The 15,679-nt window shown below is 45.1% G+C and overlaps 2 protein-coding genes across 6 annotated transcripts in view; one reads left to right on the top strand and one right to left on the bottom strand.

Annotated features, from left to right (window-relative positions):
• LOC110502069 (interleukin-1 receptor accessory protein-like 1) overlaps positions 1-5,561 on the top strand; it is a 396,352-nt gene extending 390,791 nt beyond the window's left edge. For 2 of the 5 annotated variants that reach the window (XM_036958961.2, XM_036958960.2), the window contains exons 10-12: positions 469-639; positions 2,394-2,438; positions 3,270-5,561. In XM_036958961.2, coding sequence (XP_036814856.1) covers positions 469-639; positions 2,394-2,438; positions 3,270-3,994 — 941 coding nt within the window. In that variant the 3' untranslated portion in view covers positions 3,995-5,561. Of the gene's footprint in view, positions 1-468; positions 640-2,393; positions 2,666-3,269 lie in introns of those variants that run through there. The other 3 variants (XM_036958963.2, XM_036958962.2, XM_090215750.1) reach the window with 2 other exon arrangements.
• A 3,420-nt stretch (positions 5,562-8,981) lies between these two features.
• Positions 8,982-11,583, bottom strand: LOC110501601 (nuclear receptor subfamily 0 group B member 1). Its single transcript, XM_021579285.3, has 2 exons — positions 10,613-11,583; positions 8,982-10,054 (listed from the first exon to the last, which is right to left on the bottom strand). Exons 1-2 carry the CDS (start codon positions 11,280-11,282, stop codon positions 9,813-9,815), a joined length of 912 nt encoding a protein of 303 aa, XP_021434960.1. The 5' UTR covers positions 11,283-11,583; the 3' UTR covers positions 8,982-9,812.
• Positions 11,584-15,679: the final 4,096 nt, after the last annotated feature.

Raw genomic sequence — 15,679 nt, 5'->3', positions numbered from 1 at the left:
GGGAGAGGTGCTAGGGAGAGGTGTGTGTGTGTGTGTGTGTGTGTGTGTGTGTGTGTGTGTGTGTGTGTGTGTGTGTGTGTGTGTGTGTGTGTGTGTGTGTGTGTGTGTGTGTGTGTGTGTGTGTGTGTGTGTGTGTGTGTGTGTGTGTGTGTGTGTGTGTGTGTGTGTGTGTGTGAGAGAGAGAGAGATGACACCACATCTGAGAGGATGTCCTGATAGCCGTTAGCTAATCGAAGTTGGTCTTCTGCTTTTCACACCTCTGCTTCCTCTACTGTTTTGTTGATCCAACAGTCTGGCTTTCTAGTGCAGCTCTCAGCTCTTTCATTGTGCCTGGCAACACAATTCTCTCTTTCTCTCACTTTCACATAATAATGATTATGTCAATTTGCTGTGTCTGTTCGAGCCTGCATTCATCCCTGAGGATGCATATGCTTCACGTTCTCTGTGTACCGTGTGTGTTTCTGGCAGATAATAAGGACTATGATGCGTACCTGTCCTACACTAAAGTAGACCCTGACCAGTGGAGTCAGGAGACCAAGGAGGAGGAGCGCTTTGCCCTGGAGATCCTCCCTGACGTCCTGGAGAAACACTACGGATACAAACTCTTCATCCCAGACAGAGACCTCATCCCCACGGGAAGTAAGTGGTGAAAATGATGGAGGTGGGGAGGCTGAGGGGGTGTTTGGGGGTGGGGAGGCTGAGGGGGTGTGGGGGGTGGGGAGGCTGAGGGGCTGTGTGGGGGTGGGGAGGCTGAGGGGGTGTTTGGGGGTGGGGAGGCTGAGGGGGTGTGTCAGGGTGGGGAGGCTGGGGGGGGGGTGTCAGGGTAGGGTGTCAGGGTAGGGAGGCTGAGGGGGTGTGTGGGGAGGCTGGGGGGGTGTGTGGGGAGGCTGAGGGGCTGTGTGGGAGTGGGGAGGCTGAGGGGGTGTGTGGGGGTGGGGAGGCTGAGGGGGTGTTTGGGGGTGGGGAGGCTGGGGGGGTGAGTCAGGGTGGGGAGGCTGAGGGGGTGAGTCAGGGTGGGGAGGCTGAGGGGGTGTGTCAGGGTGGGGGGGTGTGTCAGGGTGGGGAGGCTGAGGGGCTGTGTGGGGAGGCTGAGGGGGTGTGTCAGGGTGGGGAGGCTGAGGGGATGAGTCCGGGTGGGGAGGCTGAGGGGGTGAGTCCGGGTGGGGAGGCTGAGGGGGTGAGTCCGGGTGGGGAGGCTGAGGGGGTGAGTCAGGGTGGGGAGGCTGAGGGGGTGTGTCAGGGTGGGGAGGCTGATGGGCTGTGTGGGGAGGCTGAGGGGATGAGTCCGGGTGGGGAGTCTGAGGGGGTGATGTGTGTGGTTACTTGATAATAGGTCCACTAATTGTGTGGCTTGTACAGTTATTGTGGTTATTGTGGTTATTGTGCTTGCTCTTTACCCTGTCAGCATGTCATCAGTAACAGTCCTGTGTGGTTTGTTTCCTATTCACCTGTTGTACATGTTAGTGGTTATTGTACTTTCACTCTAGCTGCTTGTCATTGTCACTTGTCTTGTGTATGTATATGTGTAGTTTGTGCAACAAATACAATCTAAATAATATATCCATAGTTACTATAGATCAACTGTATTTTGCCCCAAAAAACCTCTGTGTTACTTGAATTGTTTTCACTGTAAGCTATATGTTTTATTGAGTTGCAATTAGCTGACACAGATAGCAGGTTCACGCAGTTCTCATCACCCCACACATTAAACTACCAGAAGACGGGTCCGATCGGACCCAAACGGGAAAATACATTTTAATTGCACATACCTGCGACCCGTGTCAATTATATCATACTCAAACAAGATCAGAGACAAAAATCAGAATTTAGGACCCGGACTGCTCAGGTCCCAGGCGTGTCTTGGAACTTCAGGTCTGTTGGACCCGTGAAGACCTCTACTCTACAATTCACTCGAACAGCAAGGTACTCTGGGAAATATGCAAATAAGGCTTTATAAGTGTGAATTTAACACTGAAAAGTGTGGACCCGTATAGACACTGGACCAGTGTTAAATGTAACACTCTCAGTACTGGATGAATTGAGAATCTAGTCCACCGTCACAGTTCTACAAGAAGTTGTTAAAACATTGTTCCAGCCACTGTGTGTGTGTGTGTGTGTGTGTGTGTGTGTGTGTGTGTGTGTGTGTGTGTGTGTGTGTGTGTGTGTGTGTGAGGGTTTGTGTGTGTGTGTGTGTGTGTGTGTGTGTGTGTGTGTGTGTGTGTGTGTGTGTGTGTGTGTGTGTGTGTGTGTGTGTGTGTGTGTGTGCGTGCTAGAGAAAAATAAATGAAGTCTGTAATAAAATAATAATAGTGGATGCCACTGATGCACAAGTCCTCTTTACTGTTTGTGTTCTCCTGTGATCTGAGTCTCAATGTTGACATGTTTATGTTTAGGTCTGGCCAATGAGCTTTACCAGGATGACACAAGACTTCTTAGAGGTACACTTCCTCAGTCTCTTCCTCTTGTGTCAGCAACTGTGATGCACTTCCTCCCTGGACAAGAAGAACAGCTTAGGGGATCCAGTTTTTAAGAGTTTACACAGCAGAGCATAGCTTTGAAGTCAGAACACACATACACACTCTAGCACACAAGGCACACATGCACACACAAACACATACACACACACATACAAACACACACACATACACACTCTAGCACACAAGGCACACATGCACACACAAACACATACACACACACACACAAACACACACACATACACACTCTAGCACACAAGGCACACATGCACACACAAACACATACACACACACACACAAACACACACATATACACACTCTAGCACACAAGTCACACATGCACACAAAAACACATACACACAGACACACAAACACACACACATATACAAACACACATGCCACTACACACAGACACACACAGATCCAAAAAACCTCAGAGAGATGAGAAAGTAATATAGCTACAGTTGATATGACTAAGGACAGCTGTAGTTTCTGTGGCTGTGTGTTTAACCACTAAACTGTTGTCTGACTGCTGTCTCTGTCCTGTGTTGTATGTCTTGTAGTTGTCCATCCATTGTCTCTGTGTATTATGAGTGGTCTGTTATATGTGTCTTGTCCACCATGTTACAACAAATATGTCCTGAATACAAAACATGTTATAGTAAATATGTTACTGTCTAGAATCTAAGCTGTTTGGAGTTTTCCCTTTCAAGAAGATTGATTGTGTTTTGAGTTTAGTTTCTTCCTCTCCCTTTATCCCCCTCTCTCTCTGTCACTCTCCCTCGCTCTCTCCAGCCTACATCGAAGACGTGGCGCGCTGTGTGGACCAATCCAAGCGCCTCATCATCGTCATGACGCCCAACTACGTGGTACGGCGGGGGTGGAGCATCTTCGAGCTGGAGACACGCCTCCGCAACATGCTGGTCACCGGGGAGATCAAGGTGATTCTGATCGAGTGTGCCGAGCTGCGTGGCATCATGAACTACCAAGAGGTGGAGGCCCTCAAACACACCATCAAGACCCTCACCGTCATCAAGTGGCATGGCCCCAAGAGCAACAAGCTCAGCTCCAAGTTCTGGAAGCAGCTGCAGTATGAGATGCCCTTCCGCCGCACCGAGCCAATGCTGAGCCACGAGCCAGCGCTGGATGTCAGCGAGCAGGGCCCCTTCGGCGAGCTCCAGACCGTCTCCGCCATCTCCATGGCAGCCGCCACCTCCACCGCCATGGCCACGGCACACCCGGAGCTCCGCTCATCTTTCCACAACTCCTACCACACCACCATGCGGCAGAAACACTACTACCGCAGCTACGAGTACGACCTGCCGCCGGGGGGCACGCTGCCGACGCTGTCATCACTAGGCAACCAGCACACCTACTGCAACATCCCGCTGACGCTGCTGAACGGACAGAGGCCGCCAGCGGGGAAGAGCCGCGAGCACAGTCTGGAGGAGGAGCACACTAACCACGCCATGCTGCCGCTGTTGCCCAGGGAGACCAGCATCTCCAGCGTCATCTGGTGACCGGGACAGGATAGAACCATGCGACACTAGTGGTTTGGTCTGGCCTGGTTTGGGTTGGATCACTTTGGATTGGTTTGGTGGCGTAGTCACGCTTCAATGAGCCAGTTCTGATTGGCTACTGTAGCTATAGCTGAGAGATTGTGACGAGTTTGGGTTGGAATGGACCCCTGTCAACAGGCAAGACAGGGTCAAGGCAGGTTTGGATTTAACGTGGCCCTCATGTACACAGAGGAGGAGTTCTTCACCCAAGGATTAAAGATACAGACTGACAACAACAAACTGTTTGATCAAGAGACTACAGAGTTTGATCAAAATGAACTCGTGAATACAAAATAAAAGAACCCACACACTTTGGCACTTGTGCACTTGCACACACACTTGCACACACACATACACTCACACACACTAAAGGAAAACAGGGTCTTGTACATATATTTCCAATTTATTTGTAGCATCAGTGTCTTCCTGTTTTTTGTTCATATGTTGTTTTTTATTAAATCGTGTGTGTTGCCTTCTCTACTTTAAGACTTTGCTTTAACTTGTCACACAGATTTATATATTTATATTTGTTCAGTTTTTTTCTTTGTTAAAATTGTTTTTTTTGTTTTTTTTATATGCTTATGAAGAAAGCCAGTATGTCATGTATCTGCGCTGTTGTGTTTTTTTATCTTGACTTTGTGTAGTTTAAGATATATATTATTTTCTTTTACACTTTTGGGGAATTGCTTGGACATTGCAACGTTTTACTTCAAGGAGCAACATCTTATTTTTGTTGACCTGTATAAGGTGTATATCTAGTTTTAAAAACACTTTAAAAAATCATAGAATATGCAAAAAGAAGGAGGAGCTACCGGTGATGTTGATGTAACTTCCTGTGGGCCAGAGGAAGGGGACAAGTTAGGGAGTCGTGCTAGTCTTCTCCAGTCAGCCCGTCGGTCAGTCAGAGTTTCATATTTTCTATAAAAACAAACAGCCTTGCTGTTTTAGCGTGATAGTAAAATGCCTCACCTTAAAAATAAATCTGTAGATTATTTTAAAAATACGTATATTTTTATAACAAAAAGAGTTTGCTTGAGAAGTCATACTTATTTACGTTTCATCTGACATTTAGGGAGAGGTATGCAGTGTGTGTAATGCAGGTTTTGTACACTACTTTGCAATATGGGTCATGGTTTGTTAAGACAACAAGATGGATTTTGAGTCCCTCATGAAAATATTCTTAGATTCAAAAAGTGAATGCATTTTCAATGTTTTGGTTGAGTTGTTCAAGTATTCTTTCCATCCTGAGAATCCTTTGTTTTTAATCCATAGGATAGGTCATGTTTAAAGAAAGAAGAAGCATAAGTCTGTGCTTTGGAATACGTTTTTTAATTATATTTGAAGGTGTAATTTCTGAGTATGCATAGCAAATAGATATGTATTCTATATATGATATAGATATTTATATAAATATATATATATATAAACACAATTTTCACTTGGAAAGAAATGTCTATCTTTATAGAAACACAATCATACTTATCAGTTGCCCTTACTTTCTCACTGCACATTAAAAATGTTGATCTCCTCTTGTTTCATTTATGTTCTGTCTATTTTACACAGTCTTCCATGGTCCAAAAGTCAGAAGTGTAAGTAGTGCTGTAGGTAGGCTTTATGAACAGATGATGATTAAAGGATCCCGCCCACAGAGGAAGTTGCCGCCACTATTTCAACGTTGTTTCCTGTCCTAGAGATTAAATTAACGTTTAGTTTGCACCTCCGAAGAATGACGAAGGCCATTGATACATATTCACGAATTGGGTATGGGAATTTCCATGTGGAGTTGATGAACATCAACAGGCACTGACAGCTATCAGTGTAGCTAGCTAGCATGCTAACCTTATCTAGCTAGCTAGCATGCTAACCTTATCTAGCTAGCTAGCATGCTAACCTTATCTAGCTAGCTAGCATGCTAACCTTATCTAGTTAGCTAGCATGCTAACCTTATCTAGCTAGCTAGCATGCTAACCTTATCTAGCTAGCTAATGTTATCTGTTGTTGCATTTTGTTTTTGTTTGTTTTTAAGATTAGGCAGCTGGCTCTATGGCTGCTTCTGGAGCTGGATTTGTCATAAGCATTGATTTAAGGAAAACTTTGCCACAGATGGAAACCACTGGCCTATCTTTGACTTCCAATGTTAATTAAGGCATCTTCCATAAATTGAAGCCCGCAAATCCGCCATATAAATAGTTAGAAAGAAAGAATAAGATGAAAAGCCAAGTCAGCCCGTGCTCATAGTTCTCACAGGGGAAGTGAAATGATAGGCTACAATGATTTAGCTCATGATCATCATGCATGGCGCAAATAACCTGTAACTAATTATGAGTTCCTTGAACTTTCTTTCCCATTTTTTCATTATCCAGATAGACACTTGTGGTTTCTAGCTAACGTTACACCAATCAAAGCAGTAGAGCGTGTAGTGAAGCAAACCCTTAGTGACAAAACAACTCATCTTGGGGAAATGGGGGGAGCGGGTTTGCCAAATGCTATCATATCACGCAATTATAGCATTTATAAAATGGTCATATATTTTTTTAATACAGACTAGCTCAAAAATAAATGTAAATGGATTATGATGATTTTCTGGTAAAGAAATCAAGAGGAAGTGAAAAACAGTTTTATCTGCTCCATGACTCAGGGGCCAAGGGGACACAAGGCTGTTTGGCTCAACACATTCACGAAGATGAATATCTTTGTAGCTTTTTCTGATTAATAAGCTATGCCATACTGATGAGTGGTAACATTCAAATAAAACCCAGCCCTGAAACGAAACGCAGGCTGAAAATAAGTTGTCATATCATAGGAAAAGACACCACATTCACACAGAATTTCCCAAAGTGGGCAGATCAGATTTGTCACTTCAAGCCCAAATATATCATACTTTGACTAAAGCGATGACTTATTGACTTAAATCGTTGTACAACATCATGGGTAAGCTTTGGCCATCGTCTTTCAGCTCAAAAAAGTGGATTTCTGCAGGTGTCGATGTTAAACCCAGTCAAATACTGCCACCTGCTGGTGCATAGTAAATTAACAATGGTTCAACGAGACAATGATACTTACACACAAGCACGCGCACAGTGGTGGCACGAATCAGTAATATGGCCAGTAAGTGTGGCAGGCTGGCTTGAATACACACACACATCTCTCTCTCTGCCTCTATCTCTCTCTCTCTCTCTCACTCAACATGGTGGCAAGCATCAGTGATATAGCTTTTTTGTGTGTGTGTGTGTGTGTGTGTGTGTGTGTGTGTGTCTCTCTCTCACCCTCTCTCTCGCTCGTCTGGCAGCCTCCTGCCTGACAGCTGGCTTTTTATTACTAGACACAGGATTAATAGGCTCTTTATTATCCTAAGCAATTAGGGGCTTAATTTGAAAGAAAATAGGCCCCTATGGAGAGGATGGCGGAGAGAAAGAGACATAAATATGTACATCAAAATATTTTGTGTGTGTGTAGAGGAATGGGAAGGGGGGGGTGTCTGTCCTATCAGAGGGCAAAGTGGAGCTACTATCATCTTGCTTACACCTTCATTTCAGGTCTACACCAGTTTAAAGGGATAGAGCCTGATGGGGGGCAGGGTGGGGGCTGGGGGTCCACCCACAGGTTCCCGAATCCCTCATCGTCATGGTAACAGCTGACACTCCTCCCGCCGCCAGCTCCATGGCATCTGTTGTGGTCTTCTTGTCGTAACGCTACTCCGCCTACCTCCCCACACACAGTCGCACACAAACACACACACCCTCAGCCCTTGGTTGCGATGCGTGGTTGCACACGGGTGAGTTGCTGTTCTGACTGCTCAGAGCACCTCACCGTCTTGTGTCTCCAAGCTTCATCGCTTCCTTGCTCCTGAACTGTCACACACACACAGTCCTACAGCAGTGCAACAGTAGCAGGAAGATGCATGGTTCCTAGAGAAAACAGAGCCGTAAGCAGAGATCTTCTCTTGCTCTTGCAGAGACTTTCTACAACTCTGTAATTTCCCCATGTATGTGGAATCGATTGTATCTGTGATGTGTTCCTTAGACCACTGTGTGACTATGTTTTGTGTCTCTGAGACGTGTAGCTCTCCCCACCCCGATCCTCCTGCATATCTTGGCCAGTAGCATTACCGTTTGTTACATATCCGGCCAGTAATGATGGGATTTGGAGAGAATTCGAACGCCCCCGGAGGCAATCTAACTCTGCAGGTAATTTCCTCAAGTTATATTCTGCGCACCTGTGCCTGCCCTAAAGTGTGTGTGTGTGTGAGAGCGACACGATCGGTGAAATGTGATTAAACAGTACCCTCTTGTGGTCTTAACAGTCCATTGCTGTCTCTTTTTTGTGATAATCCTACAATGGATACAATAACCCTCAGAGCTGAGTGCTAGCATGATAAATGAGCTTACTGTATCTCAATTGCACAGCAACAATCACCTATTGCCTCAGACAGACACAGGAAAAATGTTGTGAAGTTGGTGAGATGTGAATCCATCTTTGTATGGAGGACAATAGTCAATGGTAGATAACTTAGAAGAAAGGCCATTCTTCACTGAAGAGTACAAACTAGCTGCCTACGACTCAGATCACACACTCAGATGAAAAGAGAATGTTCCTACCTGGACAGAAAAGATCATACGTTGAAAAGAGTGAATGTCTGTTCAGTTTGCTGCTCCCACAAGTGACCTTTAATTCAGACCAATGTCAAAGGTCATATGTTGGATCAGCGAACTGTGAACCATGAACAGATATGAACGTTTACTCAGAACCATAGTTACCGATAAAGGAACATTGGGTTATATGATCTCTCTGGGCTGAACTTGCCCTAAGGCACAGATCTAGGATCAGTTTATCCCGAACCTTAACAACTAGGGGGTAAACCACAAAGCTGACCTTAGATCAGGGGCCTTTCTGATCTCCAAAGTGACAGTCAGAGCACCACTCACTTGACACAATCATGGCAAAGCAGTTCAGAGAATACTTTTATTATAGAAAAATAGTTTTATGTAAAAAGAAATAAGTTAAGAGTCCGATCAGCAGCTCTTCTTGGTCTGTATCCTCTCCTTCACCCCTCCCCATCCCAAAACACACACCCCTTTGCCCCGACTGTTCTTCACCCACCACAGTGTTCAAAACATTTTTAACAAAACAAACAAATCTCATCCTTTGTCTATCCTTCTGTTCAACGGTCCATTCAGATCTAACGGTTGGTTAACAGTTAGTTAGATTTACATTCTGTTTGTCTGTCCTTTAGATATTAAGGTCCAGTCCAGAACCAACCCCACAGGTGTTGAGCTGAAGATTGGATAGATGTGACATAGCAAAACTGTTCCTTTATAGCCTACCAGAGGGCAGAGTGGAGCTGCCATATTGCTTATTTAAATACAATAATGTCAGATATACATGAAGTATGTAGAGGGTAGGGGCTAGGAGGTAGGGGTAAGGGGCTAGGGGAAGTGGGGGTAAGGGCTAGGGCAGCGTTTCCCAAACTCAGTCCTCGGGACCTCAAGGGGTGCACGTTTTGGTTTTTGCCCTAACACTACAAAGCTGATTCAAATGATCAAAGCTTGATGATGAGTTGATTATTTGAATCAGCTGTGTAGTGTTAGGGCAAAAACCAAAATGTGTACCCCTTGAGGTCCCGAGGACCAAGTTTGGGAAACCCTGGGCTAGGGGCAAGGTTAAGTTTCTAGAGGGTAGGGGCTAGGTGAAATTGCCTAGGGAGTAGGGGCTAGAAGTGCCTATAACTTATAGGGGGCCATATCTAAGGGTTGTTTCTGGACGAGACCATGGAAAGCATCTACTTCCCATAGAACATCTCCAGTAGGACATCCTCCATGTTGACAGCTCCGATGACGGGCTTGAAGAAGAGCTGTGCAACCACGGCGGGGCTGATGGCCCTAAGCATGGACAGGGTGATGAGCAGTTTGGCGAAGCGTGTGGTGTCGTCCCGGTGGATCAGCTTCACGTGCTCGTTGAGCGCCTGGTGAGCCTCGCGCCGCAGTGACTGGATGTAGTGGAGGTAGCGCAAACCTGGGAGATCTGGGGGGGAGGATGAGGGAGGGAGGGAGGGAGGGAGGGAGGGTGGGGGGGCAGAAAAACATGATCATCGTTTATAGAAACTTTGGGTTGTTGAAATAGCCCAGGTCAATATGGTAAACAGGTAGTTTGTCAACAGCTTACTTCCCAAATATCTCACAAGGCCCTTTGGCAAGGTTTCTGAAGTCTCCAGATATGGAAGGATATATATCTCCTAAAGCAATCATTCCATAAGCTCTAGGCCTGCATACTTCATTTGCAGTAGATGCAGGAATTAGTTGCCTAATAATGGTGATTATGTGTATTGGTATACCAGATTTTTGTAAATGTAGTTTCCTATGTAGCAATTGGCCATTAAGCACAAAATTATTCAGGGTCTTGCTGAATAATCAGTGCTGTTTGTTTCTTGTGAAACTGCTTTGCAATTTTTTTAAACGAGAGACAGTGCTAAATTATTAAATGTATGAGATTGGAGATATTTACACGCCCTCCAGTACGGACACAATGAGACAATTAATGTTTAGTGAGAATTTTAGGCGCGTTTAGAAGCATCCTGCCCACCTGAGTTGAATAGCACTGCTCCTTTGATGTAGGCATACTCCTTGGTACTGATGTCCAAAGCCCAACACTTCTTCAGGAACGCTTTGATGCCCTGGATATCCGCGAGAGAGACCCCAGAAGTTTCCGTGCTCTGCTCCAGCAGCGGTTCACCCTGTCTGTCCGTTAAGCCGCTCTGGCTGCCAGAGCCACCGGTCAGGATCCGTTGCAACATGCTGGGCTCTGCAGTCTCAGTGATCTCGAAGTCTACCCGGTCCTGCGCGAAGCCCAGCACGAGCAGCGGCGCCCAGCAGTTCCGAACGAGCAGCAGTTGGTCATCCTCCGGCAGCTCGCGGAAACACGGCACGTTCTTCACGAACCGCAGAGTCTTCACGAGGACCGCAGATGCGGCTTTGCAGGTAACCTGCGGTGACCGGAGAGACCCCCTTCGCCGTGAGGAGCCGCAGGAGCATGCCTGTTGTTGCCTTAGCTCAAGCCGCGACGAAGAGGAAGAAGAGGAGGAACAGGAGGAGACCCTGTGCCAGCGATGCTGTTGGTGTTGTTGTGGTTTTGTTATTGTTTGTTGTTCCTCGGTGGTCGTGAGTCTGTCGTTCTTCAGTATATGGTACAGGATGCTGTTATTATTGTTTTGCCCCCCGGTGCCCGGACAGTGGCAGCCCTCGCGAGTGGCCATGGCACGTGGCGCGCGCTACATCGGGTGCTGCTCGGTGTGTCTGTCAGGCGCTTTGAAGAGTTGGAGGTCAGAGCTAGATAGAGATATATGTTTTCTTGGCCCCTGATACCCCCGCGCAAACGGCAGCACATTTATATTAGCTCCCGGCTGACCTCCAGCTTTGAGAACTTGTTTAAACTTGTACATATTCCTCCTCTGAGACGCCTCCCACCAGGGGCGGATTGGTCATCTAGCAATACTGGCAAATGCCAGTTGGGCTGAACATTTGTTCAGTATCGTGGGCTGGTCGAAATGAGACACACAAAAATAATTTTGAATAAAAAAATAAGGCAAAAGGGCCCATGGGCCTGTTAAGTAAAAATAATAAAATAAAATAAAAAACACTATTTCTCTAATATACAGTGGGCAATGGCCAAATCAAATTTTATTGGTTACATACACATTAACAGATGTTAATGCGAGTGTAGCGAAATGCTTGTGCTTCTAGTTCTGACAATGCAGTAATATCTAACAAGTAATCTAACAAATTCACAACTCCCTTATACACACAAACATAAAGGGATGAATAAGAGTATGTACATATAAATATATGGATGAGCGATGGCCGTGCGGCATAGGCAAGTTGTAGTAGATGGTATAGAATACAGTATATACATATGAGATGAGTAATGTAGGATATGTAAACATTATTAAAGTGGTGTTATTTAAAGTGACTAGTGATACCTTCATTAATCTATTTATTGAAGTGGCAAGAGATTTGAGTCTGTATGTTGGCAGCAGCCTCTCTATGTTAGTGATGGCTGTTTAACAGTCTGATGGCCTTGAGATAGAAGCTGTTTTTCAGTCTCTCGGACCAAGATTTGATGCATGGGGTGAACAGGCAGTGGCTCGGGTGGTTGTTGTCCTTGATGATCTTTTTGCCATTCTTGTGATATTCGGTGCTGTAGGTGTCCTGGAGGGCAGGTAGGTCCAGTTAGGCCCAGTTTTCTGAAAGGCTGTGCTGAGTCCCCGAAAAATCATATTCAAAGTCAAACACTGCATCCGTAAAGAGACCTGCTACGACTCTGTCATCAGTTAGGGTGCCCGAGTGGGGCAGCGGTCTAAGGCACTGCATTTCAGTGCTACAGGCGTCACTACAGACCTTGGTTTGATCCTGGGCTATATCACAACCAGGTGTGATCGGGAGTCCCATAGGGTAGCGCACAATTGGCTCAGCGTCGTTAGGGGAGGTTTTGGCAGGGGTAGGCCGTCATTGTAAAATAAGAATTTGTTCTTAACTGACTTGCCTAGTTAAATATAGGTCAAATAAAAAATTAAAGACAGCCAAGATCATGGATCGTAAAAAAATAAAAAGGGTGCCTAACGTAGAAAGAGCACATTCTACATTGTCACTTACTCAAATTGTCCTAGTTTTGAGGTGGCTAAAACCATGATTTGGTCAAAGAGTAAAGCGTATTATCCTCATGATTCCTTTAATTCATTTTTCTGCCTTGCCCCTGTGCTTGTTTAGCTGTGGTGAGCTCCCTCTTGTGCTCCAGAGAAAAATCTGTTCTGATCGTATAACATTTCAAAATTAAATTGCGGGAAAAACACAGCTTTGGAAGTGTCCCCTTGTCTCTGTCGAAGGGAGTAAGTAGGGTCTCGGCTGTCTGTAGGTATTTTTTAACATTTTTTTTTTCTCAACTCTCAATATTTAGCTCAATAGCAAGTACTCTACAACCAAGATATGATATGGCTTAAATATGGAGCGGCTCGCGACATGCGCACCGGCCATTCCGAGTAGACCTATAGGTCTCATGAGTAGTAGCCTACAACTGCTAAGTATTTTTAGGACATTACATTTACTGTTTCCACTTCCTCAGGTGTTGAACCCCAAATGAATTAGCCTATGATAATAGTTAGTGCACATAAGGATGTACAGTACCAGTCAAAAGTTTGGACACACTATGAAATATGTTTTAAGATGATTACTGACCAAATTATTTTTTATCATTACTTAACTAGGCAAGTCAGTTAAGAACAAATTCTAATTTTCAATAATGACAGATTTTTACCTTGTCAGCTCAGGGATTTGATGTCGCAACCTTTTGGTTACTAGTCCAATGCTCTAACCACTAGGCTACCTGCCGCCCCATGGGCTGGTGCCACCAACTGTAAAAGTGATTTGTGAGTGGCAGGTAGCCTAGTGGTTAGAGCATTGGGCCAATAACCAAAAGGTTGCTGGATCAAATCCCCAAGCTGACAAGTTAAGAATCTGTTATTCTTTCCCTGAGCAAGGCAGTTAACCCTCTGTTCCCCGGGTGCTGTGGATGTTGATTATGGCAGCACCTCTCTGATTCAGAGGGGTTGGTGACACTTTTCAGACACTTTTCAGTTGTACAACTGACCCTTATTTGCAACATAGCCTAAGTCGTTAGCGGTTCGCTCTCTCACTCGCAAAAACATAATGTTGGTTTATGTCAAACCTCATGTAAGGCAGTTTGTCTGCACCTCTTCAGCATCACCTCTTCAGTTAAATAGCCTATGCAGGCAAGTGAAAGCACAAAAAGTGAGGGAGAGGAGGGGGAAGATCAGCCTATCCAGTTCTTTTTAGATACAACAGTATCCCAAAAGCTACAAAATGATCCATGTGTGCGTTTTTGGTTTTACTATCCTTCTGGGGAGTCCTCACGAGGATAGTAAAACAAAGAATATTCTGACAAATGGGGGCATTTCGCCGGTCCCCACAAGGAAAAACGCTATTTTAGGCTTAGAGTTTGGGGTTAGGTTAAGGGTTAGAGAAAGTAGGATTTTGAATGGGAAGCAATTGTTTGGTCCCAACAAGAATAGAAAAACAAACGTGTGTGCATATTTGTCTCCATGTGTTTGTGAGAGAGAGACAAAGAATCAGTTCTGTGCTCTATTCTGTTTTACCTTGACTCCCTCACTGCACCGTTAATCAGCCACAAGCCGGTAAAAAAGTAAGCCAGAGACGAAGCTGAAGGCTTAATTATTTTAGGGAGAATTTATCTGATTTTGTATGAGAAAAGAGGATGGAGAGCAACGCTGTGAAGGCCGGCCGCCAACCTTGAGTCGGACACACTGTTATTGATTTAACCGTGAAAAAGGGAACGCATGAATTATGATGTCATGACTCATCATAATTCAACGCTCCCCGTGCATCTGTCACCGGGGAAGTGTGTGTGTGTGTGGGGGGGACTAACCTGTAGGAAGGGGCACGGGAGGGCAAGGTAAAGGAGGAGGGGGAGGCAAGATTCAGGGAGAATTAATGTTTTTCTCTCAGATTGTATATCACAGGACAAGACTACTGACTACTGAAGAGAGGGGGCGAACGAAAGAGAGAAAGAGAGAGAGAGAGAGAGAGAGAAAAGAGAAAGACGAGAGAAAGACACACATAGGGCGCAACAAGTATAGGAAAAGAGGTCCAAGAAAAGGCATGAAGTGTACCGAAAAGGTTTAATGCCTAAAACCCGCTAAGCTAATCCTACTTGCCTCTCTTGTGAGTGCATGTGAGCCTTGACATAGTGTGTTAGCACATGTGTTAGTTCAAGAAAGGGCCTGAACAAAGACCTCCACACGGCCTAAGTATAGTGTTAAGGAAAGATGGCATTGACAAAAGACTGGCATTGAGTTCCGAGCTGTATTCATAAAGTAACGGGAGTGGGACCTCAGTCTACTCGGTGTACTCCAAGGACAGCATCAAGGACCCAAGACAAGATGAAAAACTTTCCCTCACTGTCAAAACATTGTTCAGGAAGAGAATGGGTTTCTATGGATTTACATCAGCAAGAAAATATATTTTTTTCACTTTTATACCCAAGGTCGATCAGGGATAAACAGCCGAAGCAAAGGCTGACTCCCTCTCCTAGCCTCTCCTCTCCTTGCTTCACCTCTCCTCACTTCTCATTGCTTCACCTCTCCTCTCCTCGCTTCATCTCTCCTCTCCTCGCTTCATCTCTCCTCTCCTTGCTTCATCTCTCCTCTCCTTGCTTCATCTCTCCTCTCCTTGCTTCATCTCTCCTTGCTTCATCTCTCCTCTACTTACAAACTCAGGTAATAAATTATTCAAGGATACATTATTTCTTGTTCTCCCATTCTTTCAAAATCTTATTTTTCACTGCTTTTTACTTTCTTAATGGCAATGAGGATGGAAGAGAACTCAGGCCTCGTACCTCCCCTTCAGCTTCCTTCATCCTCTTACAGTTTTCCTCAATCGCTTTGGCTCAATTCTCGAATGAGAATGATTTTTTTTCAAAACAATCAGTTCAAATCTCTGAACAATTAGTTTATTGTTCACACCAGGTTTGAATTTCTAATTCATTTAGGCAAATTGCACGTATTTTGGCACGTGTGCAAAAAAGTAAATACAATTGTCTACAATTTGCACTATTACTACA

This window comes from Oncorhynchus mykiss, chromosome 22 (assembly GCF_057628025.1).
Source record: "Oncorhynchus mykiss isolate SJ-2025 chromosome 22, ASM5762802v1, whole genome shotgun sequence".
Taxonomy (NCBI): Eukaryota; Metazoa; Chordata; class Actinopteri; order Salmoniformes; family Salmonidae; genus Oncorhynchus; species Oncorhynchus mykiss.
This window is presented reverse-complemented; position numbering and strand designations above follow the sequence as displayed.